Source organism: Pristiophorus japonicus, chromosome 5 (genome assembly GCF_044704955.1).
Source record: "Pristiophorus japonicus isolate sPriJap1 chromosome 5, sPriJap1.hap1, whole genome shotgun sequence".
Classification (NCBI taxonomy): Eukaryota; Metazoa; Chordata; class Chondrichthyes; family Pristiophoridae; genus Pristiophorus; species Pristiophorus japonicus.
The window spans coordinates 185582176-185609457 of NC_091981.1; the positions used below are offsets into that span (position 1 = coordinate 185582176).

The 27282-nt window shown below is 46.6% G+C and overlaps 1 protein-coding gene across 5 annotated transcripts in view; it reads left to right on the forward strand.

The window, feature by feature from the left end:
* ddc (dopa decarboxylase) overlaps positions 1-27282 on the forward strand; it is a 307592-nt gene that overhangs the window by 137489 nt on the left and 142821 nt on the right. For all 5 annotated transcript variants that reach the window (XM_070881160.1, XM_070881159.1, XM_070881162.1 and 2 more), the window contains exons 5-6: positions 7285-7419; positions 26636-26779. In XM_070881160.1, coding sequence (XP_070737261.1) covers positions 7285-7419; positions 26636-26779 — 279 coding nt within the window. The remainder of the gene's footprint in view (positions 1-7284; positions 7420-26635; positions 26780-27282) is intronic.

A 27282-nucleotide genomic window follows, 5' to 3' on the forward strand; every position in this document is an offset into this window, starting at 1 on the left:
AATAGATGCAAAGTATTCATTTAGTACCTCAGCCATGCCCTCTGCCTCCATGCATAGGTCTCCTTTTTGATTCCTAATTGGCCCCACCCTCCTCTTGCAACCCATTTTCTATTTATATGCCAGTAGAGACTTTTGGATTCCTTTTTTATGTTAGCTGCCAATCTCTTGTCATACTCCCTCTTTGTCCCTCTTATTTCCTTTTTCACTTCCTCACTGAACTTTCTGTATTCAGCCTGGTTCTCACTTGAATTGTCAACCTGGAATCTGTCTTATGCTCCTTTTTTCTGCTTTATCTTACTCTTTGTTTCTTTCGTCATCCAAGGAGCTCTGGCTTTGGTTGCCCTTCCTTTCCCCCTCGTGGGAATGTATGTCGACTGTACCCAAACGATATCCTCTTCAAAGGCAGCCATTGTTCGATTACAGTTTTGCCTGCCAATCTTTGATTCCAGTTTACCTGGGTCAGGTCCATTCTCAACCCACTGAAATTGGCTCTCTTCCAATTAAGTATTTTGACTCTAGATTGCTCTTTGTCCTTTTCCATTGCTAACCTAAACCTTATGATACTATGATCACTGTTTCCTAAATGATCCCCGACTGAAACTTGATCCACTTGACCCACCTCATTCTTCAGAACTTGACAAGCAATGCCTCCTTCCCCGTTGGCCGAAAACACACTGATCAAGAAAGTTCTCCTGAACACACTTCAGAAATTCTTCCCCCTCTGTGCCATTTATACTATTACTATCCCAGTCTATATTAGGGTAATTGAAATCCCCATTATCACTACTCCATAGTTCTTGCACTCCACTGTAATTTGCCTACAAATTTGTTCCTCTATATCCCCTTCCCACTAGTAGGTGGACTGTAGAATACACCTAGTAGTGTAATGGCACCTCTATTATTTCTTAACTCTAACCAAATGGATTCTGTCCTTGGCCCCTCCAAGACATCCTCTTTCTCTCCAGAACTGTAATATTTTCCTTAATCAATACAGCAACCCCACCTCCTTTCTTTCCTTCATTATCTTTCCTGAACATCTTATATCCAGGAATATTTAGTACCCAATCCTGCACTTTTTTGAGCCAGGTCTCCATTATTGCCACAACATCATATTCCCATGTGGCTATTTGTGCCTACAGCTCACCAACCTTATTTACCACACATGTATTTACATATGATATGTAATGATGTGTGTATCGTCCCAGTACCTTAAATGTAATGTAAGTACTATGCCACACCACAGAGGGCGCTGCGGTGGGAAACCCTGGTAACACCTGTAACAAGGACTATATAAGGCTGACCACCACACCTGGGAGGCACTCTGGAGCTGAACAATAAAGGACGAAGGTCACAGCAGTTAGACTTACACCAGACCGTGTGGAGTCAATGATTTGTGTGCTACATACACCACATTGGCAACGAGGAAGCGGACGAACTCCACGCAACCATGGCTACTCTGGGCTCGCTAAAGGATTTTACCATGGGCAATGATTGGGAGGCCTTTACGGAAAGGCTCGAGTACTACTTCACAGCAAATGATCTGACGAAGGACACATACGCAATGAGAGAGAAGCGTAAGGCGATATTGCTCTCCAGTTGTGGAGATGAGGTTTACTGTCTCGTCAGGGATTTGCTGGCACCCGGGAGCGCCAGGGACAAGTCATACGAGGAGCTGACTGAACTCATTCGTGACCAGTTGAAACCGAAGGAGAGCATCCTCACGGCCAGATACAAATTTTACTGTCACTGCAGACTTGAGGGCCAGGATGTCACCAAATATGCTGCGGACCTCAGGAGACTCACGACGCCGTGTGATTTTGGGGCACACCTTGACGAGGCTTTGCAGGACGTTTTCATTATGGGGATTGGCCACGAGGGCCTCCTTCACAAGCTGTTAGCCATGGAACCCACAGTCACTCTGACAAAGGCCATCGCCATCAGCTGGGCACATATGACCTCGACTTACAGCACCAAGCAAATGATCCACACAATCTCGAACCCGGCAGGCACTGTCCACAGGATAGCGCCCACCACAAACAAAACTGCAGAACGTGGCTCTGCCCGGGGCAGAGAGCATGGACCTCGGGATCCTGGAGCTCAGAGTCCGCCGAGGGGGGCCAATCAAGCAGCACCATGCTGGCATTTTGGAGGAAGCCATGGGGCTCACCGGTGCAGGTTTGCGGAGTATACGTGCAATACCTGCCACGTTAAAGGCCACCTTCAGCGTATGTGTAAAAGAAATCAGACTCACCATGTGGCTGAGGAGATAGGGGATGATCCACTGTTCAGCGAGGAGCAGGTAGAAGAAGATGAGGTGCTTGGACTGTATACGTGCACCGACGATTCGCCCCCAGTAATAAGGGAAGTAAAAATCAACGGAGCGATGGTGCAGGTATCCCACGGGGACGAGACGCACGCTTTACCTCTGTGGGTCATTGCAGGCGATGGGCCGGAGGTGGATGGGGATGGTCCGTGGGAGCTGGGAAGACTTCATTCCTCCACAGGCTGCTGCTCCCCGGGGTGCTGCCGTGCCCTGGGTCCCCAGAGAGCAGCGCCGACCGAGCTGGAGCTGCAGCCTCAATCCACCCAGAGGCAAGTCCCAGGCCCGGATCTCACACAGAGACCCTGCAGCCTCAGCCCCGGGCCTAGTGGGGGGGGGGGGGTGAGCCGGCGGGGCGCTGCGGGCGGGGTGCTGAGGGATCCAGGGGCCGGCGGTTCGGAAGGGCCCCGCAGAGGAAGAGGCCATTGGGCGGGCCCCGCCGAGGAGCTGGTAGTGTTGGGAGGCCATGGCAGCCGCAGGGGAGGCCGCTACGGAGGCCGCGGGGGACGCGACAAGTGCATCCGCTGGAGAGGTCACAACGGCCGCAGGAGAGGCGGCAAGTCAGGTGGCAGCGGAGGGGAGCGGAGGCTGCGACGGCGGAGGGCATCCGGAGCGGCGGAGAAGAAGATGGCGGCGACATCGTGTCGGAGCTGCAGAGCATCAAAGATGGCGGCGCCCAAGGAGAAGCCTCGTGGAATCCTCCTGCATCAAAGATGGCGCCTTAAAGAGGAAATGCACCTGGGAGCCTTAAAAGGGCCTTACAAAGAGGTGGTCCCCACAAAGGACTTCTGTTTGGCAGAGCGAGTCTAAAATGAGCTATGTTAATGTGAGATAGTGAATTTATAATAAGAATTACCTTTTTTATGCTGAATGGCCACTGTATTTGTGTAAAATAATGGATGAAGTACAATTAATGATAACGGCTAACAAGGAAATCAAGGTTCCGCTACCAGTCAATAACCAGTTAATGTACCAGATAATATGTACCATACTAACGCACTGTCTATGCCCACCTGCCTTCCGTTGGACAAGTGTGATGTTATGTAATGATGTGTGTATTGTTGTCCTGCGTCCAGGTGGGGGGGGGGGGAAGGTGATGTTATGTAATGATGTGTATATCGTCCCAGTACCTTAAATGTAATGTAAGTACTATGCCACACCACAGAGGGCGCTGCGGTGGGAAACCCTGGTAGCACCTGTAACAAGGACTATATCAGGCTGACCACCACACCTGGGAGGCACTCTGGAGCTGAACAATAAAGGACGAAAGTCACAGCAGTTAGACTTACACCAAACCGTGTGGAGTCAATGATTTGTGTGCTACATACACCACAACATACATGCACTGTAAACCTATCTTAGACCTTCTTGTATTTTCTCTTAGTCTGAGCCCAACTAATATAGTACTATCTCTTATGCTATCTGTACCTCCTATTCTTTTATCCATCATGTTTCTCCTTTCTAATGCTACATCCTGGTGCCCATTCCCCTTTCAAATTAGTTTAAACCCTCTCCAACAGCACTAGCAAACTCCCCTGGGAGGATAATGATCCTGGTTCTGATGAGGTGCAACTCGTCCGGCCTGTACAATTCCCACCTCTCCCAGAACCGGTCCCAGTGTTCAAGGAATCTAAAGCTCTCTCTTCTGCACAATCTCTCCAGCCACGCTCTATCCTCCTATTTCTATACTCACTTCTGCGTGGCACCAGGAGTAATCCAGAGATTATTACCTTTGAGGTCCTGCTTATTAATCTCTTTCCCAGCTCCCTAAAATCTGTCTGCAGGACCTTATCCCTTTTTCTACCTATGTCGTTGATACTGATATGGACCATGACCTCTAGCTGTTCACCCTCACCCTTCAAAGTGTTCTGCAGATGCTCAGTCTCATCCTTGATTCTGACACCAGGGAGGTAACATACCATCCTGGAATCACGTCTGTGGCCACAGAAATGCCTATCTGTTCCCCTAGCTATTGATTTCCCAATCTCTCTCCTTCCACCCTCCGCTGTACAACTGGGCCACCCATGCTGTCACGGACTTGGCTCTGGCTGTACTCCCCAGCGGAACCATCGCCCTCACCAGTATTCTGATTGGAGAGCGAGATGCACTCAGGGGACTCCTGCACTACCTGCCTGGTCCTTCTTTTCTGTCTGGCAGTCACCCATTCCCACTCTGCCTGCACACTCTTACGCTGTGGAGTGTCCACCTCCTGAAATGTGGTATCCACAAAGCTCTCAGTCTCACGGATGCACCGCAATGACACCAGCTGCTGCTCAAGCTCCAAAACCTGGAGCTCGAGCTCCTCCAGCTAATGACACTTCCTGCACATGTGGTTGTCCAGGACATGGAAAGCATCCTTAATTTCCCACATGGCACAGGATCTACATTCCACAGGACTGAGGTGCCCTGCCATGCCTCTATTTAATAGACTATTAACTAACTTGCCAGAAATAAGCTCTAAACTTTAAAAAACACTCACCAGCTACTCACCAATCGACTCCTGAGGAGTCATTAGTTATGCAGGGCGAGCTCCCAACAAGAGTGCCGCCATCAAGAGGAAACACGGTAGGACACCAGAAGAGGAGGACCCCGAAGTAAAGAGGGCAGAAGAGCCCTAAAGATCTGCCACGATCAGGGCTGTGATTTTTCCTATCTTGGCAATGTTGGTGACAGGTCTTGGCCCTGCTGCTTGCTCCATCATAGCCTCTGACATGACTTTCCCCTGATTGGGCGTGTTAAGTCTGCCCAGCGCGTTTTCCGGCCAATTAGAGGAAGCGGGTCTGATGGTGTCATTCGATGACATGTCATCAGTGGTTTCCTTGAAGGGATCATGCGCATATTTACTTTGACATTTGTGCTGTCAGTGTTTTACAGCATTGAGGTGCTGCAAACACTGACAAGCACTGCATAGAGGTGCACGGCTGCACCCAAGCTCTCCCATGACTTCCTCCATATGCTTATGGAGGGAGTCACAGCATGCAGGGAGTTCTCTTCCCTCCTGATGGGCGGAAGAGACCTCCCCAGGAGATCAACGCAGCCAAGTTACACATTGCACAGGAGGGCAGAAGCAGGGAAGTGGTCAGGAGGACCAAGCTGCAGTGGCACAAATCTTTCAATGGTCTCAGTAGATCATGAAATGTTTCTGCAAAGCCACACTCAACCTCATCCTGTTGTACCACTCATCACATCCCCATTACTCTGCCTTCCCTACCCTATTCCTGCACATCCTTACTCACACCAACTTACCTTTCACCTCCACCCATCCCTCTCTATCTACATTATCACTTCCCCATCTCAAGAGCTACCTCTCTCATTTACCCTCATCCTTGTCCAATCATACTAACTAACAAACGCACAAGGGTAGTCACTTCGGTGTTTTAGCCAATATTCATGTAAAGTTTCTGTTAAAGTACTGTTAAACATTAAAATCTTTATTTTCAACACTTTGCTTTCTTGAACAGATTTGTCTGCACCTTTGGAAGTGGCTTAGTGAGTTGTAGTGAATGGCGAGCCATAACGGCATCCCCTGCAATGCTGATGAGTGTAAAAGGAATGGCTTGGGCATTGCAGGGATGCTTTATGTTGTTGGTGTGGGGTGGTGCCAACCTGGCGCATCATGTGGCAGTCAGGGTATGCAACATCAAGTGAAGGAAATGTGGCCATGGTGAGGCCATCCCTGGTGTCCCAGGTCGCAATGTGGTCAACTGCTGACGCCTTTTGTCCTGTGCTGCATCAGGTGATTGTGGAGAAGGTTAGTGGTGTTGTTGGTGCTGCTGGTGTGCCTGATGATTCTGGTATTAGAGCTGATCATGGTCAGATTCTGAGGACCAAGGTGAAAGCGTATAAAGGGCACTCATGCTGATGGAATAGTTGGCAGGTGAAGTAGAGACTGACAGAAGTGATCTATCAATGGTGGAAGAGGTAATGAGGTCAGACTGGATGGAAACGAATGTAAAGACTTACAGCACCTGAATCTGTTGTGGGAATGCAGTGTAGAGATGCTAGTGCTGAAGGGAAGATATCTGAATCAGCTGGGAGCTTTGAGTTGACATTTGAAGCTGTCAACTCATCAGCTGACTCAATGGTCACTGACATCCCACCTCAACTTCACTGATGAGGCCTAAGCACAGTGGGAAACCCGTGGGAGACCTGTGAAAGTTAAAATGCTGGGGAAAAAAGCATTGTTATGTGGCTGTATCAAGCCATTAATGATTTGAATTGGATCCCCTGCCGCTGCCCGTCGGGTCTGCTCAGCGCTGGCAGACCCAACATCGGGAAATGCAAGTTTCCGACCCGCTGTCAAGTATTTAAAATTTCAACCACCAATTGGGTCCGCTGAGTGCCAGCAAAATCGTGGCCTATGTATTTTAGGTGTTTGGCTAGCCGCAGCCTAAAAAAGATACAATTTTGGGGCATGGGGAGAGGGACAAGTGTCCATTCCTGGGCCCTGTCCCGCAAAAGGAGACTTCAGTGAGCCTTTTGCAGCTGTCTCAGGTTTTACTGCCTCTCCTCTTGGTCCCTGGGATCAGCAGTGGTAGTGGCGAATGGCAGGGAAATTGAGTGTGTTTCTAGGATCTGAATCCCTGCCTTCACTTGCGTTTGGGGACAGAAGAAGAAAAATCTGCAGTGGGGCAGGGTTGCAGAGGTAGATACTCCTGCCCAATTTCCATCGATTTTCCACAACTGCATTACCTGGTTTCAAGTGGTTTAGTGGAGGAAGATCTAGCCCATTAAATCTACAAGTATGCCACTAGTCTATGAAAACTTGACTCCTGGAATCTGTATTAAAAGAAGACCAATTAAAAAGTGGCTTAGGAGTATTGGTTTTGAATGCATACCGTAAAACTTCCCTCATATTATGTAACATTATTAACCCATGAATGGAACCTTTGTCACGTTTTCAATTTTTGAATATTGTAACTGTATAACTGCTGGCAATTCATGATCATTAATTGTTTATTTAGGGCACCGCCAGTGAAAGCACACTGGTGGCACTTCTTGCTGCAAGAAACAAGATGGTTACACAGATTCAAGCAAAAAGTCCTGACCTAGAAGAAGTAATGATCCGGTCAAAGCTGGTGGCCTACACATCAGAGCAGGTGAGCATTGCTATTGTCGCTTTGTCTCTTTTCTTTGAACTGACCTCATCAAATATTAAATGTCAATATTAAGCCACATGTAAGGTATTTAGAATTGTATAATAGATGAGAATTTTTGAATAGTGAATATTGAACAGTGAGCCAATAAGAACTGAAAAAATAGTATTAAAAACAATTTTCTGTAATTATTTTCTTTGTAACATTCAGGGAAAAATCATGCGCCATTGTTCTGAAGAAAGTAGGTGAAGAAGGTTTGTGTTTTTTTGAGAATATAACTAGTAGAGTGGGCAAGGGAGAACCAGTGGATGTGGTGTATTTGGATTTTCAAAAGGCTTTTGACAAGGTCCCACACAAGAGATTGGTGTGCAAAATCAAAGCACATGGTATTGGGGGTAATGTACTGATGTGGATAGAGAACTGGTTGGCAGATAGGAAGCAGAGAGTCGGGATAAACAGGTCCTTTTCAGAAGCAGACAGTGACTAGTGGAGTGCCGCAGGGCTCAGTGCTGGGACCCCAGCTCTTTACAATATACATTAATGATTTAGATGAAGGAATTGAGTGTAATATCTCCAAATTTGCAGATGACACTAAGCTGGGTGGCGGTGTGAGCTGTGAGGAGGACGCTAAGAGGCTGGAGGGTGACTTGGACAGGTTAGGTGAGTGGGCAAATGCATGTCAGATGCAGTATGATGTGGATAAATGTGAAGTTATCCACTTTGGGGGCAAAAACACAAAGGCAGAATATTATCAGAATGGCAGCAGATTAGGAAAAGGAGAGGTGCAACAAGACCTGGGTGTCATGGTTCATCAGTCATTGAAAGTTGGCATGCAGGTACAGCAGGCAGTGAAGAAGGCATAGCTAGGGGATTTGAGTATAGGAGCAGGGAGGTCTTACTGCAGTTGTACAGGGCCTTGATGAGGCCTCACCTGGAATAGTGTGTTCAGTTTCGGTCTCCTAATCTGAGGAAGGACGTTCTTGCTATTGAGGTTCACCAGACTGATTCCCGGGATGGCTGGACTGACATATGAGGAGAGACTGGATCAACTGGGCCTTTATACACTGGAGTTTAGAAGGATGAGAGGGGATCTCATAGAAACGTATAAGATTCTGACGGGACTGGACAGGTTAGATGTGGGAAGAATGTTCCCGATGTTGGGGAAGTCCAAAACCAGGGGGCACAGTTTTAGGATAAGGGATAGGCCATTTAGGACTGAGATGAGGAGAAACTGCTTCACTCAGAGAGTTGTTAACCTGTGGAATTCCCTGCCGCAGAGTGTTGTTGATGCCAGTTCATTGGATATATTCAATAGGGAGTTAGATATGGCCCTTGCAGCTAAAGGGATCAAGGAGTATGGAGAGAAAGCCAGAAAGGGGTACTGAGGGAATGATCAGCCATGATCTTATTGAATGGTGGCGCAGGCTTGAAGAGCCGAATGGCCTACTCCTGCACCTATTTTCTATGTTTCTATGTTTAAGAGATTCACAACTTAAGTTATACCAATTCATTAATTATTAGGATGTGATTGACATTAGTCTGGAAATTCTGTGAAGGTTCTGCAAGATACCTGTGCTCCTGTAATTCTGGTCTCTTGAGCACCCCTGATTTTAATCACTCAACCATTGGTGGCCTTGCCTTCAGCTGCCTAGGCCCTAAGAATTGGAATTCCCTCCCTAAACTTCTCTGCCTCTCTACTTCTCTATCCTCATTTAAGACGCTCCTTAAAACCTACCTCTTTGACCAAGCTTTTGGTCATCTGTCCTAATTTCTCCTTATGTGACTCGGTGTCAAATTTTGTTTTATGGTACTCCTGTAAATCATCTTGGGACCTTTTACAACATGAAAGGCACTATCTAAATATGTTGTTGTTTGTTGTTGTTCTGTGACGAATAGGTGGAAGTCCCATGGTGGTGATCAGAAAACATGGCAGAAACCCAGATCTGTTAGGTTTCTGCCCTTTTTTAGCTACATCTCAAATTATAATCTGCGGGGGCGGGGTGCAGCGGTTGGTGGGAGGAGGGTAGGGTTGAACTGCCCACCCCCTTTATGTGTTGTCAGTAGTTTGGAGGGAAGTCTGGAGTGTTTCTGGGAATCCCAAAAGATAGGTCTTTAATTGGCCCAGCCCCTGAGAGTAGGCGTAGGCTCTGTTCTGTGCCTAAATGGACGTCAAAGTTCAACAAACTCAGCAGCCAATCAATCCCAAAAAGATCGATTGCCCTTGTGGTAAGCACCTAACATTGTGACTTGGAACTTTGAAAAAAAGCTTGTGCTCCCTTAGCTTTGACCTGAGCTGCCTCTGGCTCCCATACTCGGAACAGCAGTGTGCCACTCTGAGAGTATGCTACTTCTGTGGGGAGGGAATATCTGTTACACAATTACAACTGTGTGTGTTCAACTCTATTGTTTAATTGACCCTGTCTCCAAAACCTTAAAATCCTCACACCATTAGTCAGGTTTTGTTATTGCTAATGGACCAAACAAAGCGATTTCAGTTTCTGAGGAAGAAGAGAAACATGAGATACAATCAGAAAGGAGGAAATTAAGCAAAAGAGTCCATCCTTGTGAAAATCTGCACAGACTGAGGTTTAAGAGCAGTGTATAAGTATATTTAGGCTAATCAGGGAGGTAATGACAGATCTGGAGAGTGCCTCTTTGTCATGATAATATTTTTTATTACAGGGTTCTTCTGGCAGATAACAGATACAATGATCTGGAGAGTAATAAATCCATTTGCGAATTCTATAAATGATCTTGCATAAATTAGTTCATTCGTTTACCATAGAAATTTAACATGTCTGACTTTTAATCGCAGATAGTCTTTGACCCGCAAAACACATATGAATCTCTGTAGATTCCCTAGAAGAGGTTAAGTGCAATTGCATATTGCAGAAAAACAAAAGAAAATATGAAGGGCATTCTGGCATGCAACCTATGATTTCCTATCCATTAAAATGAATGGACAGAAAATTGTGGGCTGCGCACCACGATTTTTCCATGATGTGCTCTCTGCGAGTGCCGTTCCCTACTGGATGTGCCAGATTGCTGAATCACCCGAATAGAATGACGAAAGGCCATTGGGTCTTCTTTCTTCAGCAGACCATGTGAAAATTTCATGTGATGGATTTTCCCCAATCTATCCAATCTCCCAATGGAAGTGGATAAGCAGAATAAAAAACTCCATGAAATTTCATCAGCATCCAATCCCAAAGATAATTCTGCAACATTCCAGGACCTCAGTCTAACATTACATTCTACCTTATTCAACCCTCACTGGTTGGATTCCACACATAGAAAATAGGTGCAGGAGTAGGCCATTCGGTCCTTCGAGCCTGCACCGCCATTCAATAAGATCATGGCTGATCATTTCCTCAGTACCCCTTTCGTGCTTTCTCTACATACCTCTTGATCCCTTCAGCCGCAAGGGCCATATCTAACTCCCTCTTGAATATATCCAATGAAGTGGCATCAACAAGTCTCTGCGGTAGGGAATTCCACAGGTTAACAACTCTCTGAGTGAAGAAGTTTCTCCTCATCTCAGTCCTAAATGGCCTACCCCTTATCCTAAGACTGTGTCCCGTGGTTCTGGACTTCCCCATCATCGGGAACATTCTTCCTGCATTTAACCTGCCCAGTCCCGTCAGAATCTTGTAAGTTTTTATGAGATCCTCTCTCATCCTTCTAAACTTCAGTGTATAAAGACCCAGTTAATCCAGTCTCTCCTCATATGTCAGTCCTGCCATCCCAGGAATCAGTCTGGTGAACCTTCGCTGCACTCCCTCAATAGCAAGAACGTCCTTCCTCAGATTAGGAGACCAAAACTGAACACAATATTCCAGGTGAGGCCTCACCAAGGCCCTGTACAACTGCAGTAAGACCTCCCTGCTCCTATACTCAAATCCCCTAGCTATGAAGGCCAACATACCATTTGCCTTCTTCACCGCCTGCTGTAGCTGCATGCCAACTTTCAATGACTGATGTACCATGACACCCAGGTCGTTGCACCTCCCCTTTTCCTAATCTGCCGACATTCAGATAATATTCTGCCTTCGTGTTTTTGCTCCCAAAGTGGATAACCTTACATTTATCCACATTATACTGCATCTGCCATGCATTTGCCCACTCACCTAACCTGTCCAAGTCACCCTCCAGCCTTTTAGCGTCCTCCTCACAGCTCACACCGCCACCCAGCTTAGTGTCGTCTGCAAACTTTGAGACATTACACTCAATTCCTTCATCTAAATCATTAATGTATATTGTAAAGAGCTGGAATCCCAGCACTGAGCCCTGTGGTACTCCACTAGTCACTGCCTGTCATTCTAAAAAGGACTTGTTTATCCCGACTCTCTGCTTCCTGTTTGCCAACCAGTTCTCTATCCACATCAATACATTACCCTCAATACCATGTGCTTTGATTTTGCACACCAATCTCTTGTGTGGGACCTTGTCAAAAGCCTTTTGAAAGTCCAAATACACCACACCTACTGGTTCTCCCTTGTCTACTCTACTAGTTACATCCTCAAAAAATTCCAGATTTGTCAAGCATGATTTCCCTTTCATAAATTCATGCTGACTTGGACCGATCCTGTCACTGCTTTCCAAATGTGCTGCTAGTTCATCTTTAATAATTGATTCCAACATTTTCCCCACTACTGATGTCAGGCTAACCGGTCTATAATTACCCGTTTTCTCTCTCACTCCTTTTTTAAACAATGGTGTTACATTAGCTACCCTCCAGTCCATAGGAACTGATCCACAGTTGACATACTGTTGGAAAATGATCACCAATGCATCCACTATTTCTATGGCCACTTCCTTAAATACTCTGGGGTGCAGACTATCAGGCCCCAGGGATCTATCGGTCTTCAATCCCGTCAATTTCCCTAACACAATTTGCCGCTTTATAAGGATATCCTTCAGTTCCTCTTTCTCACAAGAACTTCGGTCCCGTAGTATTTCCGGAAGGTTATTTGTGTCTTCCTTCGTGAAAACAGAACCAAAGTATTTGTTTAATTGGTCCGCCATTTCTTTGTTCCCCATTATAAATTCATCTGAATCTGACTGCAAGGGATCTACGTTTGTTTTCACTCATCGTTTTCTCTTCACGTATCTATGGAAGCTTTTGCAATCAGTTTTTATGTTCCCAGCAAACTTCCTTTCATACTCTGTTTTCCCCCTCCTAATTAAACCCTTTGTCCTCCTCTGCTGTATTACAAAATTTTCCCAGTCCTCAGGTTTGCTGCTTTTTCTGGCCAATTTATATACCTCTTCCTTGGATTTAACACTATCCTTAATTTCCCTTGTTAGCCACGGTTGAGCCACCTTCCCCGTTTTATTTTTACCCCAGACAGGAATGTACAATTGTTGAAGTTCATCCATGTGATCTTTAAATGTTTGCCATTGCCTATCCACCGCCAACCCTTTAAGTATCACTCGCCAGTCTATTCTAGGCAAGTCACGTCTCATACCATCGAAGTTACCTTTCCCCAAGTTCAGGACCCTAGCCTCTGAATTAACTGTGTCACTCTCCATCTTAATAAAGAATTCTACCATATTATGGCCACTATTCCCCAAGGGGCCTCGCACAACAAGATTGTTAATTAGTCCTTCCACTATGGTTCAAAAAAGACAGAAATCATTGCATTTTGGATATATTTATCATCTTAAATCTCTTTACGAACTAGATATTCAGCTAGTTCCCTTTTAAAGGTATACTATATAGTGTTATTGATGGAAGTCTATTCCACATATCTACTACCTTGTGAGAAAAAACAATGGGGGCGAAATTGCCCTGTGCCCCGATTGGGGACAGTAATTTGCTGGGGCCAGAACTTGCTGCATCCAGCTGCTGAATTAGGCTTACCGCCACTCATTGGAAATGGAGTGCAATCTCGCGTGCTCCACATCCTTTAGGGACAGGTCCCGGGGCACTACTGGGGCAAGATGTTCAGCTCTACGCTGATGCGTTGCAATGCCCCTCCCCTTCGCTTAAAGGGGAGGGCCACTGCACACTCTGCTAGACCTCTGTTGCCCTCCACTAGGCCACCAGGGCAGCGTGGGACTGGGCCTACAGCCCAGCATCCAAAACGGAGTGCCGGGCTGCACAGTGGCAGCCCAAACCAGGTGTAGGATCATATACTGGAGTTGGCAAACCAGTAAAGATGGCGGGGCGGGGTGCTGGCGATCTCTCCTTTAAGTTCCGCCCCGCGAGCGATGGTGACATCCGCTCGCGCCAGCCTCACGGGCCGCGGGGCAATTTCCCCTGTGGGGCGGTAAGGGCTCGGCGCGCGGCGCAGAGGAGTCACCCCACACGCCAATGATGTCATCGCCTGTTGCCGGCAGCCTAGGGCGCTACGTGCAAACTCCCGGGCAAGTTCCTGGGAGCCAGTACCGCTTCCCCGGGCGAAAAGTGTCTTCCATCCCATTAGCGCCTCCGCTAACGGGCCTCTAAAGAAGGAGCAATTTCTCCCCCAAATTCTTTTCATTTCTGTTTTTGCTTGCGATTTCCCAGTTTAATCTTGGTATCCTTCAGTTCCGTTATCACAGCATAAGTTTTTTTTAAATTCAGAAACCTGTGCAAACTCACCCATCGAGAGAACATACTGGAAAATCACAATCACATTCATCATGATTTCCTATCCATTATAAGTGGAACATCGTGGCAAGAGCACCTGCGATTTTCTGATCTGTGCTGCCAGTGGATGAAGCTCTGTGCTGGGATTGGGCAGTCAGAAAATCAGCCCTCATATATAATATGTATGTAATATAAATTTGATCACACATCACCTGTTCTTCAGGCGCTACCTGGTCTACTAAAACCTCAATATACCAGGCAGGAAGTGTGTATGCATTTCCGATCATATGTGCGCTGCCCACCATATTGGGAAAAGGAAAAAAATACGTGTCCTTTACCCATGTCTGAAGCAGGCATTAGTCCCTTTGCATATGAACGAAAGGGGCCTAATGTCTGTTAGCGGCCCTCACTTCAACAGTGGTATGTCCTGAGGCAGCCTGCCCCAGCGCAGCCAGCACTCAGGAAAACCAGACCTACAAGGTAAATTTTTCACATTTACTTACCTGAATATAGAGCCTGGATGAGCTCACAATTAATGAAAGATCGCTGCGGTACTCAATCCCGCCCCCCCACTCCGATCGCAGTCCAGGGACATCCCTAATGCAAGGTCGCCCCGAGGCAGGGCCTAGCACAGACGTAATGGACAAAAAAAAGAGGCACACCTGCAGCAGTGTGTTGGGCCTTAGACACTGGAACCTCCGAGTTGACGATTTCATTTGAAGAGCCTCGAAGTGAGGGGTCTACTGACGCTTTTAAAAAGTGGCCTTTCCTGATTGCTCGCTCATTACAGAACCTGTCTGATTTTCATTTCCATTGAAATCTGTAACAGGCAGGCGAGCGATCAATTCCACCAGCTTACTGCCCAAGTGTTGAAGGTGAAAAGTACCCGCAATGAGTTGCTCTCTATGGGCACAAATTTGCCCAGGAGTTGCTCCGTTTTTTTTGGAGCAACTTGATTTTTTTGGAGTATCTTAAAAGTCCCCATTCTGCACATTTAATTTGCGCCAGTGTAAGTGAGTTAGTTAGGATTTTTTTTAGTTTAGTTTTTTTTTTCAAAAGGGGGCATTACCAGCTACCTGCACCTGTTTTGGCCATTTAACCCAGTTTGGACAGCTAATAGTTGCTCCAAACTAACTTAGGCCAGAATATGTGGCCACTTGTGACTGCACAGAAAACCCTTGTGGAGAATTAAGAAATCAGCGCAGGCAGCCAGAGATGGGGGGGAAAGGAAGCAGAGAGGACCTTGCAAAACACTAAACACCTTCACAACAACATTCAAAAAACATAAAAACCATCAATAATAAATAAAAAATAAATAAATAAATAAATACTAAAAAAATAAAACTTAAGTCCTACCTTCATAACTCGGCCCAGGAAGTCAGTGGGCCTGCCGGTGCGAGAGGCCACTCGGCCGGGGATAGGTGCGGGTGGGTGGGATGCCCGGGCGGGAGAGAGAATGGAGGGAACTGGCCACACACAACACACGGAGGCTGCAGGAGTCAACTCCGAAGGACTGGTGGACTTCTCCTCCGAGGGACTGGTGGACTTCTCTCTCCGAGGACTGCTGACTCCCCCCTCCCCCACCCCGATCAAAACACTCTTCCGCCCCCCCCCCCCGGATCAAAACTCTTCCCCCTCCCCCCCAGCAAAACTCTCCTCCATTCCCCCCCCCGCACCCACCCCCCTCCCACCCCCATCAAAACTCTCCTCACTAAACAAAACACAACCATCAATAAATAAAAAATAAAACTCAAGTCCTACCTCGGCCCGGAAGGTCAGCGGGCCGGCCGGCCGGTGCGTGAGGCCACTCGGCCTGGGATAGAGGCGGGACATCGGGTCCTACGCTGCAGAGGAACTACTGTGCATGCGCGAAACCTGTAGCTCCGCCCCCTAATTGAATTGCCACGCCGCGCCAAGCACAAGGACAGTCGACAGAGCGGGGAGAATACGGGGATATCTTTTCGGCGCCGTTTTGAGCGTAGGAAGTTGGCGCACCTCACGTGAGTGCGCCGAAAAAAATGGAGAGCTAAATTTGGGTCCGGTGTGACTATGTCATGTAGACCAATATTTTTTGAGTTATATATAACTAGGTTTGACTTTGCTTTACAATTTATGAGGAAAATTAATTTGCTGAACAAATCAAATATTGCAAGACCTGTGTATACAAAAAGGTTTTCGGTTGGTCTGTAAGTACTGTATTGCAGAATCATGAGTAAATATTCAAATGCAATGCGTAGAGTCATAGATTACATTCTTGTATTAAATGTTATGTTATGTATTGTTTCTTTATAATTTAAAATTTATTTTTAGGTTCACTATTTTTTTAAACTTAAGGAGCTTTTATACTACGTAGATGTCAGGTGTCGGCCATTGTGCACGACACCTGACGTTTACAAGCTAAATGTTAAATTGTTGGAACTCATTAAGATCGTTGGCCTGGAAAATCCACTAAAGCCCACTAAAATGGGTCTTCCTGGCAGACGGCCTTAATAAGCCCCAGCAGTTTTACACCTGACTTACACTGGCCCTACGAGACCCACTCTTGTGGAACCTCACTAACATACAAAACCTTTAGATGCAGGTGTTAAAAGAGGTGTTTGTGTTTTTATTCGGTTTGTAGTCCACCTGTATATGAATGAAAATCCACATCTTCAAAAGATAATTGAGATAAGAAAGATCATCTTAGTCATCAGCCTGGCCTTTCGTCCCCCACTGTGTACCATTATTTAACTGTATTTCTACATCCTGTTTTTCTCTTTATTCATACATGGTTTTATGCGTCCTTTCAGTTACTTTTACTTTTATCTCCATCTTCCGCTTCCCATCTATTCTCTGCTTCTCATTTTCTTTCTGATAGACATACAATATGCGTCAGTTAGCGATACACATTCATACTTTAGGACTGTCAGCAGCTTTAGAATGGGGTCATTATCTAATCCAAATACTGCAAAGGTCTTTTATTCATTTTGCACTGTACCAGCTTAAGAGGTTATTTTATAGACTTATAATAGCCTGTGCTCATTAGTTTTGTAACAGACAGATGGATACAAAAGTAACAGATGTTTATCATGATTGATGTGACTTTCAGACCAGAAATATAAACACTTGGTGCTTTAAAATAAATATATAAGTGGTGCAGATGCTTCCAGAAGGCTTTATCAAAAAAAGGTCTGATTTTTCAAGCTCCTGCCCTCAGGCATCTCAGTTCCCAGTGAGCAAAGGTCAGGAAAAAAGGCATGTCCACAGGTTTCCTGAGGGTCGAGTCTGGCTGCAGCTGCAGTAGGCACAGACCCGACTGCCATGGACAGAATTTTCCCCTAAATAATGGGTGGGTTTGGAGTGTGGGGGCAGTTAAATTGTTAAAAATGGGATTCCCGACCTGATCCCGCTTGCAACCCGCCCATATACTTACCTCCTGGATCCAGGGTCCCTGCCTAACCCAACCCCTGCAATCGGAGATCCCACCACAAGGCCTCCGATCACCGCTTCCCCTCCCAGCCTCCGATCCCCACCACGATGCCTCCCCCCACCCCCCCCCCACCCCATCGATGATGCTGAGGCTGGCCACAATCCTCCGGTGGCTGGCTCCGATCATCTCTCTCCTCCCCCGACTCCCCGCTGAGGCACGAGCTGACACCCCCCCCCCCCACTCCCAGCCGCTTCCCCACCGATCCTCCATCCCGGGCCGACCACTTTTCTGCCGATTCCCCCCTCCCCCGATCCCCAGCCGACCACCCCCCCATCGACCGCCACATGCCCCCTCCCCACAATCTCCGATGCCACCCCCGACTGCCGCCCCATGACTCCTGATGCCAACCCCTTCCTGATGCCGAATGCCGACCCCCCGATCCCCAATGTCGACCCCCCGACCCCCCTCCTGCGATCCCTGATGCCGAATGCCGACCCACCCCCACCTCCCCCCCCCCCCCCCCCCCGGACTGACCCCTCGCATCTGCAAGCCTACCCGCCCGCAGCCAGCCATCCTCTCAATCTGTTAAAGTCGGTAGGGCCTGCAGGAAACCTGGCCTCCCAGGTTTCCTGCCTGCCTCAGAAGCACCCCACCACCAACCCGCCTCTCTGGATAAAATTCTGGCCCATGTAAATGAGGCAGGAGGAGGTGTTCCCCATCTTCACTTCATCTTCCATTTTGTACACTGGTGACCCAGCACAGGAGCAGCCAGAGAAGATGATTGCACTGTGGGTTTGCAACACCCTCGTTCCAAACACTGGCACCTACTCGACTATGTCATCGTCCAAGCCAGGGATCGCAAAGCTGTGCACATCACCCGAGCCATGACAGGAGCTGACAACTGCTGGATGGACCACCGCCAAATCTGATCCATCAATGACATCAACATAGCCCCAAAACTGAGGGGGCAGCAGAAGCAGTTCCCAAAAAAAGTCAATGCCGGGGCACTTAAGGACCCAGCTATGAGAACCCTATACACTCAGTCCTTCACAGCTAACCTGGCGTGCCTTGATGCCCCCGAGACGCAGAATGCCCACAGCGCTTGGTCTGCCCTCCAGGCCTCCATAAACAGTGCCTGCAAAGAGACGCTCGGTCACTCAACCAGGAAACACTAGGACTAGTTTGATGAGAATGATCAGGAGATCCAAGAGCTAATAGTTAGCAAGCGCAGGACATTTCTGAGCCTTAAACAACAACCCAACCCGGGAACAGCAAAGCAGCATTACATCCGGCTCAAGGCTGAGGTCCAACAAAAAACCCGGGACCTAAAGAACAGGTGGTGGATGGAGAAAGCACAGGAGATACAGCAGCTGGCCGACAGCCATGATGTGCGAGGATTCTTCATCGCAGTCGAGGCCACCTACTGTCCAAACACTCAAGGCCCCACCCCACTGCTGGCCACGAACGGGGAAACACTCATCAAGGACACCGAGGCAGTCAGGGCCCACTGGAAGGAGCACTTCAAAGATCTCCTCAATCGAGACTCTGCCTTTGACCTGAGTGTTCTAGACTCCATCCCGCAGCATGCTACCCACCACCACTTCAGTGAGACCCCAACACTGCACAAGGTAGAAAAAGCCATAAGACAGCTTAAAAACAAGGCTACGGGTGCAGATGGAATCCCTGCTGAGGCACTGAAGTATGGCAGAGGGACACTGTTGGTGCAAATACATGACCTCATCTCTCTCATCTGGAGGGGGAGAGCATGCCGGGAGATCTCAGAGATGCAGTGATCATGACCATCTTTAAAAAAGGGGACAAGTCCGACTGCGGCAACTACATAGGAATCTCCCTGACTTAAGCACTATAATGGGAGGAAAAGCAATGTGTGAGGAAGACACAAAAAATCTGCAAAAGGACATAGACAGGCTAAGTGAATGGGAAAAAATTTGGCAGATGGAGTATAATGTTGGAAAGTGTGAGATCATGCACTTTGGCAGAAAAAAATCAAAGAGCAAGTAATTATTTAAATGGAGAAAAATTGCAAAGTGCTGCAGTACAGCGGGACCTGGGGGTCCTGGTGCATGAAACACAAAAGGTTGGTATGCAGGTACAGCTAGTGATCAGGAAGGCCAATGGAATCTTGGCCTTGATTGGAAAGGGGATGGAATATAAAAGCAGGGAAGTCTTACTACAGTTATACATAGTATTGGTGAGGCCACACCTGGAATACTGCGTGCAGTTTTGGGTTTCCATTTTTGCGAAAGGATGCACTTGCTTTGGAGGCAGTTCAGAGAAGGTTCATTCGGTTGATTCTGGAGATGAGGGGGCTGACCTATGAGGAAAGATTGAGTAGGTTGGACCTCTACTCACTGGAATTTAGAAGATTGAGAGGTCATCTTATCGAAACGTGTAAGATTATGAGGGGGCTTGACAAGGTGGATGCAAAGAGAATGTTTCCACTGATGGGGGAGACTAGAACTTGGAGGCATAATCTTAGTATAAGGGGCCGCCTATTTAAAACTGAGATGAGGAGAAATTTATTTTCTCAGAGGGTTATAAATCTGTGGAATTCGCTGCCTCAGAGAGCTGTGGAAGCTGGGACATTGAATAAATTTAAGACAGAGATAGACAGTTTCTTAACCAATAAGGGAATAAGGGGTTATGGGGATTGGGCAGGGAACTGGACCTGAGTCCATGATCGGATCAGCCAAGATCATATTAAATGGCAGAGCAGGCTCGAGGGACCTTATGGCCTACTCCTGCTCCTATTTCTTATGTTCTTATATCATTGCCTTTTAAATGAACAAAACCGACTAACCTCAGTATCCAATCTGCAATAAACTATTTAGCAAAAGTACACACAGCCATCTGTCTACACAATTTATTGACCTTATATTTAAAACGCAGTTAAATTCTACCAACATAATACTTAGAAAATATATGTAGGGTTGAAAATGGATATATTTATCAGTGGCAAATATCATAGTGACATTGTTTATAAAATTATTGGTAATATAATAGATCATTATCATATTAATCATTGAAATAGGCAATTTAAATGCCACATGCATAGGTAAAGACAGTTACAGTTGAATAATATCTGGTGGAGGTACAATATGACTGTCTCTTTGATCAGAGTGTATCAAAACAGTTGTTACAAGAGGATTCATTTTGTTCACGGGATTGAGGTACATTGACCCGATTAGTCCTTGGTGTACTAATTACTTTATACTGAGCTGTGACGTATATCTGCTGCTGAAGGGCTGATAAGAAATAGAAAGTGACAGCACTTCAACAAGTGGCACAGAGCAGAGTATTCTCTCTCTCTAGCAGGATATGCCTAAAGGCATAAGTGACCTTTGTCCAGTGCTTGGGACAAAAGCAATGCAAGCTACACTGCAATTTCTTTGCTAGCATGATTTGTAGATCTATGGTTAGAACTCATACTTAATAGCTGTATATGCCCACTTCCACACATTTTTAAATTCATTATCATTTTAAAGGTTCAATATTGTGAAAGTAAGGAGAATGCTTTACACCAAGGAAGCAATGGTTAATTTTTGGGGATTATAGCATCCTCATGGGTTAACTAACACTTGTGTTAAAAATTTCAGAGGAACTTAGTATGAGTGTACTAATTGTTAATATGGGAACAGTGTTGGTCAGAGTGAGGAAGAGGAGGGGGAGTTGTGATGACCAAACTGGGCACATTGGGCAATAACACTATGGTCAGGCACAGCTGCATGAAAAGCCAGGGTGAAATAGCAGCCAGTAAAGCCAAATTGGGAGCCAGGGCCTAAACAGTGGCAAAAGATGGGGGGCGAGGGGGCAAAATTCAGGCCCGGCAGAAATCTGGCGCATCTATGATTTTTTTACCTGTTTTTACCGTCGGGTGATATGAGGCGGGCTTCCGATCGATTTTCTCCATTTTGAAGTATTTTTCCATATCAGACCGGAAGCCGGTCATAATGGGGGCGGAAGTGCAGCGGTATGTGCTGGTGAGGGGCGGAAGTTAGGACAGGACCGAGTCTCCGCCGCTCATAGCGTGTCTGTGTCACCACGTCTATCACCTCATTTAAAGAGGAGAGAAGCAGCAAATGTGTAGGTTCGGCTACTGGCCCACCATAGAAACATAGAAATTTACAGCGCAGAAGGAGGCCATTTCGGCCCATCGTGTCCGTACCGGCCGACAAAGAGCCGCACGGCCCTTGGTCAACAGCCCTAAAGGTTACATATAAACCTATGAACAATGACGGAAAGGCAAAGAGAAACCAGCCCAACCAATCCGCTTCACCACAACTGAGACACCGCTTATACTAAAACATTCTACGCTCCATCCCAACCGGAGCAATGTGATCTCCTGGGAGAGGCAAAAACCAGATAAAAACCCAGGCCAATTTAGGGAGAAAAAGTCTGGAAAATTCCTCTCTGACCCATCCAGACGATCAAAACTAGTCCAGGAGCTCACCCTGGCCGTATTCTATTCCCTGCAGTACTTACCATTATATCTGCTCCCTCTAACAAAAGGTCATCCAGTCTAATCCAATTACCAGCTCTAGGTCTGTAACCCTGCAGGTTTCTGCACTTTAAGTGCCCATCCAATCATCTCTTAAAAGTGGTGAGGGTTTCTGCATCCACCACTCTTCCAGGCAGCGAGTTCCAGATCCCCACAACCCTCTGCATAAAGAAGCCCCCCCTCAAATCCCCACTAAACCTTCCACCAACCACCTTAAAACTATGCCCCCTCATAATTGACCCCTCCACCAATGGAAATAGACCCTTACTATCCACTATGTGCAGGCCCCTCAATATTTTGTACACCTCAATGAGGTCTCCTCTCAACCTCCTCTGTTCCAATGAGAACAAACCCAGCCTATCCAATCTGACCTCATAACTAAGATTCTCTATTCGTAACACTGCTTTGCAACACAGAATATACCTTACACTGTACACACCTTACCTGTACACCAGAGGGTGCTGCTGTTGGAGACCTAAGGTTTACTTGCACACTGCCTCGTGGAGTCATTACTAAAGGTGCCTACATACACTACAAGTTGGAGGTGAAGGAAGCGGGTGTAAATGGTTTTCTGTACCTCCTGTGCTATGATTAGATAGTGAAACACTTTAAAACAGTGAGTGGAAGGTGGTTGTAACTGTGAATTGTGCTTATTATAGCTCTTTTGTAAAAGTGCCAGTCTTACCTTGACTGTCCTGGTCAGGTCATGGAATTTATTTTACATAGAAATTACAATACGGAAACTGGTTGATCTTACCAACCAGTCCATATTGGTGTTAATACTTCACACAAGCAGCAGTCCTAATCCCATATACCCACCCCATTCCCATATCCCTTTATTACTGTCCTTCAACCCTATCTTTTTTATTTATTCATTCTGGGATGTGAGCGTCGCTTGCATGACCTGCAATTATTGCCCATCTCTATTTGTCCTTGAGAAGGTGGTGGTGGTCATGTATTCAACTGTCATTGTAACCTGACCTAAGTTGTACACCGTGAGAACATTGACCACTAGGCGGTGAACTTGTGGGAGACACTCCTAATCTGGACTTTCAGGTATAAAAGGGGAAGCTCCACCCACCTTCTCCACTTCAGTGCTGGCAAATAAAGGTTACTGGTCACAGAGTGACCTTCTCTCAAGTATGGGCCTTGTGTGCATTTATACTGTATAGTAAGGACATAGTAGTAGTAGTGGTGAGCAGCCTTTTTGAACCACTACAGTACTTGTGATGAAGATACTCCCACAGTGCTGTTAGGGAGGGATCTCCAGGATTTTGATCCAGCGACGATGAAGGAACAGCGATATATTTCCAAGTCAGGATGGTGTGTGACTTGGAGGGGAACTTGCAAGTGATGGTGTTCCCATGCGCCTGTTGCCCTTGTCCTTCTAGGTGGTAGCTGTTGCAGATTTAGGAGTTGCTGTCGAAGAAGTCTTGGCGAGTTGCTGCAGTGCATCTTGTAGATGGTACACACGGCAGCCATGGTGCGCCGGTGGTGGAGGGAGCGAATGTTTAAGGTTTTGGATGGGGTGGCAATCAAGTGGGCTGTTTTGTCCCGGATGGTGTAGAGCTTCTTGAGTGTTGTTGGAGCTGCACTCATCCAGGCAAATGGGAAGTATTACATCACACTCCTGACTTGCGCCTTGTAGATTATGGAAAGGTTTTGGGAAGTCAGGAGGTGAGACACTCGCCACAGAATACCCAGCAACTGACCTGCACTTGTTGCCACAATATTTATGTGGCTGATTCTGTTAAGTTTCTGGTCAATGGTGAACCCCCAGGACGTTGATGGTGGGAGATTTTGTGACAGTAATGCCGTTGAATGTCATGGGGAAGTGGTTAGATTCTCGCTTGTTGGAGATAGTCATTGCCTGGCACTTGTGTGGCGCGAGTTTACTTGCCACTTATGAGCCAAGCCTGAAGATTGTCCAGGTCTTGCTGCATGTGGGCATGGACTGCTTCATTTTCCAAGGAGTTGAAAATGGAACTGAACACTGTGCAATCATCAGTGAACATCCCCACTTCTGATCTTAATTTTGGAGGGAAGGTCATTGATGAAGCAGCTGAAGAAGGATGGGCCTATGAAACTGCCCGAATGAACTCCTGCAGCGATATACTGGAGCTGAGATGATTGACCTCTAACAACCACAACCATCTTCATCTGTGTTAGGTATGACTGCAGCCAGTGAAAATTTTTCCACCTGATTCTCATTGACTTCAGTTTTATTAGGGTTCCTTGATGCCACACTCGGTCAAAAGCTGCCTCTGGAATTCAGCATATTTGGACCAAGTGGTCTGGAACAAAGTGGCCCTGGTGGAACCCAAACTGAGCATCTGTGAGCAGGTTATTAGTGAGTAAGTGCCATTTGATAGCACTGTCGACGACACCTTCCATCATTTTGCTAATGATTGAGAGTAGACTGGTGGGGCAGTAATTGTCCGGAATGGATTTGTCCTGCTTTTTGTGGACTGGACATACCCGGGCAGTTTTCTACTTTGTCAGGTATTGCCAGTGTTGCAGCTGTACCGGAACAGCTTGGCTAGAGGCGCGGCGAGTTCTGGAGCACAAATCTTCAGCTCGACAGCCGAGATGTTATAGGGGCTCATAGTTTTTGCTATATTCAGTGCGCTCAACTGTTTTTTGATATCATGTGAAATGAATCGAATTGACTGAAGACTGGCTTCTATGATGGTGTAGAGCTCAGGAGGAGGCTGCGATGGATCATCCACTCGGCATCTCTGGCTGAAGATGGTTGCAGACACTTCAGCCTTTTCTTTTGCACTCGTGTGGTGGGCTCCACCATCATTGAGGATGGGGATATTCATGGAGTTTCCTCCTCCCATTCATTGTTTAATTGTCCACCACCATTATGGGATCGCTTAGCTTTGTCTATAGCATGTTGCTTTTGCTGTTTAGCTCCTGGCATGCTCTTCTGCACGCCTCATTGAACTAGGGTTGGTACCTTGGTTTGATGGTAATAGTAGAGTGAGGGTTATGCCGGGTCATGAGATTTACAGATTGTGGTGGAATACAATTCTGCTGTTGTTGATTGCCCACAGCGCCTCATGAATGCCCAGTTTTGAGCTGCTAGACTTGTTCTGATTCTATCCCATTTAGCATGGTGGTAGTGCCACACAACACAATGGAGGGTGTCCTCAGTGTGAAGAAGAGTCTGCTTCTCCACAATGACTATGCAGTGATCACTGCTACCAATTCTGTCATGGATAGATGCATCTACGCCAGGTCGATTGGTGAGGACGAGGCCAAGTTAGTTTTTCCCTCGTGTTGGTTCTCTCAGGCCCAGCCCGGCAGCTATGTCCTTCAGGACTCGGCTAGCTTGGTCAGTCGTAGTGCTATCGAGCCACTCTTGGTGATGGACATTGAAGTCCCCCCGCAGAGTACATTCTGTGCCCTTGCTACCCTCAGTTCTTCTTCCAAGTGCAGTTCAACATGGAGGGGTAGTGCTTCATTAGCTGAGGGAGGGCGGTAGGTGGTATTCAGCAGGAGGTTACCTTGGCCATGCTTGACCTGAAGCTATGAGACTGAATTCATGGGATCCAGAGTCAATGTTGAGGACTCCCAGGGCCACATCTCCCAAACACTGTGCCGCCACCTCTGGTGGGTCTGTCCTGCCAGTGGGACAGGACATACCCAGGGATGGTGATGGAGGAGTCTGGGACATTGGCTGAAAGGTATGATTCTGTGAGTATGACTATGTCAGGCTGTTGCTTGACTAGTCTGTGGGACAACTCTTCCAATTTTGGCACAAGTCCCCAGATGTATATTCAGTGTATCTATCAAAGAATGTAGAACTACATGGCAGCATGTGGTGCATCCCAGTAAGTGAGGGCAAAGGTCTTTGTTTGATCCCTGAGTCTTGTTGTTAACCTAGGTATTGGACAGGTAGAGACAGATTTCAAACTATAGGGAATGCGAGATCCACTCACAGGAATGGTCACAAAAAACTGACCCGAAGTAGAATATCTAATGTAAAGCCTAAAAATGTATCAGTGCTCAAAGGCCTGGCTAGAGTGCAACAACTGTGCAAAAACTGAGCCAAGCTGACACTCTAAACGCATTCAATGATGACTCAGTGGATGAATGCATCGCATATGTAACTAGGCCATGCAATCCAGAAGGTTTGAGTTTCAATTCCTAATATGTGCTAAATTAGCTCATCTCATTTGTGGGAGTAGTTCTATCTACCACGTATCCTCTCCATCACAAATATCTTCTACTTCGACGCCACTACCATCACCCTACTTCACCCTGTCTCAGTCCATCTGCTGCTAAAATCCTCATCCATGCTTTTGTTACCTCTAGACTTGACTATTTCAGTGATCTTCTGGCCAGCCTCCCATCTAGTTATAGCAAGGGTGGGGAAAAATCAGCCAGGGTCCCCGCTCGTGATTGTCATTCATTAACCCGTGTTGAGAACTGTGCATGTGCTGATGTTGGACTCAAAGGTGATGCTTTCATATAACCTACTGCTGCATGCTGTCTAAGCGCCTGCTTAAATGGCATCTTGGATGAGGTACTGAAGGGCTGCAGGGACTTATAAAGTCGTGTTAGTGCTCTCAGGAAGAAAGATATTTTTTAAAATCAAATAACTTTTTAGTGTGTTTGGTCGATTCTTCTTAATTGTGGCTTAAGATTGCAATTAGTGTTTTTTTGCCAATTATGCCCAATTTTTAAACAATCTTTATTTCTTTGTCAGTCTCACTCTTCTGTTGAACGAGCAGGATTGATTGCTGGGGTCAAAATGAGAAAATTACCCACTGATGAGAAATTCAGTCTCCGTGGGGAGGCACTAAAACAAGCTTTGGAAAAAGATAAAGCCTTGGGTCTCATCCCTTTCTATGTAAGTAAAGATTTCCATTATCTTTGGTCAGACACTACCTTTATAATACTTTATAATTTATTTTTCTATTTTTTCTGCCTTCTTGTGGGCCCAAACCATAAATTATCTGCATTATTAAATGGCCTCCATAAAAAATGCATCCTGGTATTAAAGGGTAACTTTTGTGAGGCGATGCTGTGGGAGCGTCACTCGACTGGTGCATAGATTTGAGAATTGGGCACGGAGGTTAATGAGCTGGATTCATGACACTCATGATTTCCTGGCAATGCGATGTGTCTTATTAACCTTAAGTGTTGGTGCCCTAACACAGTGTGCCACAGACTATTATGTTGTAGATAACATTAGGTGATGTAATTAATATATGTGGGTTAGTACAACTGTAAAATTTTAGACCTGAACTTATGTCCACTGTGGACAGCCATTATCACCATCAAACTGACTAAACTGGCAGTACAGCAGTGCAACAGAAGCGGTTTTCTTGCCCGATCTGAATATTTAAATAG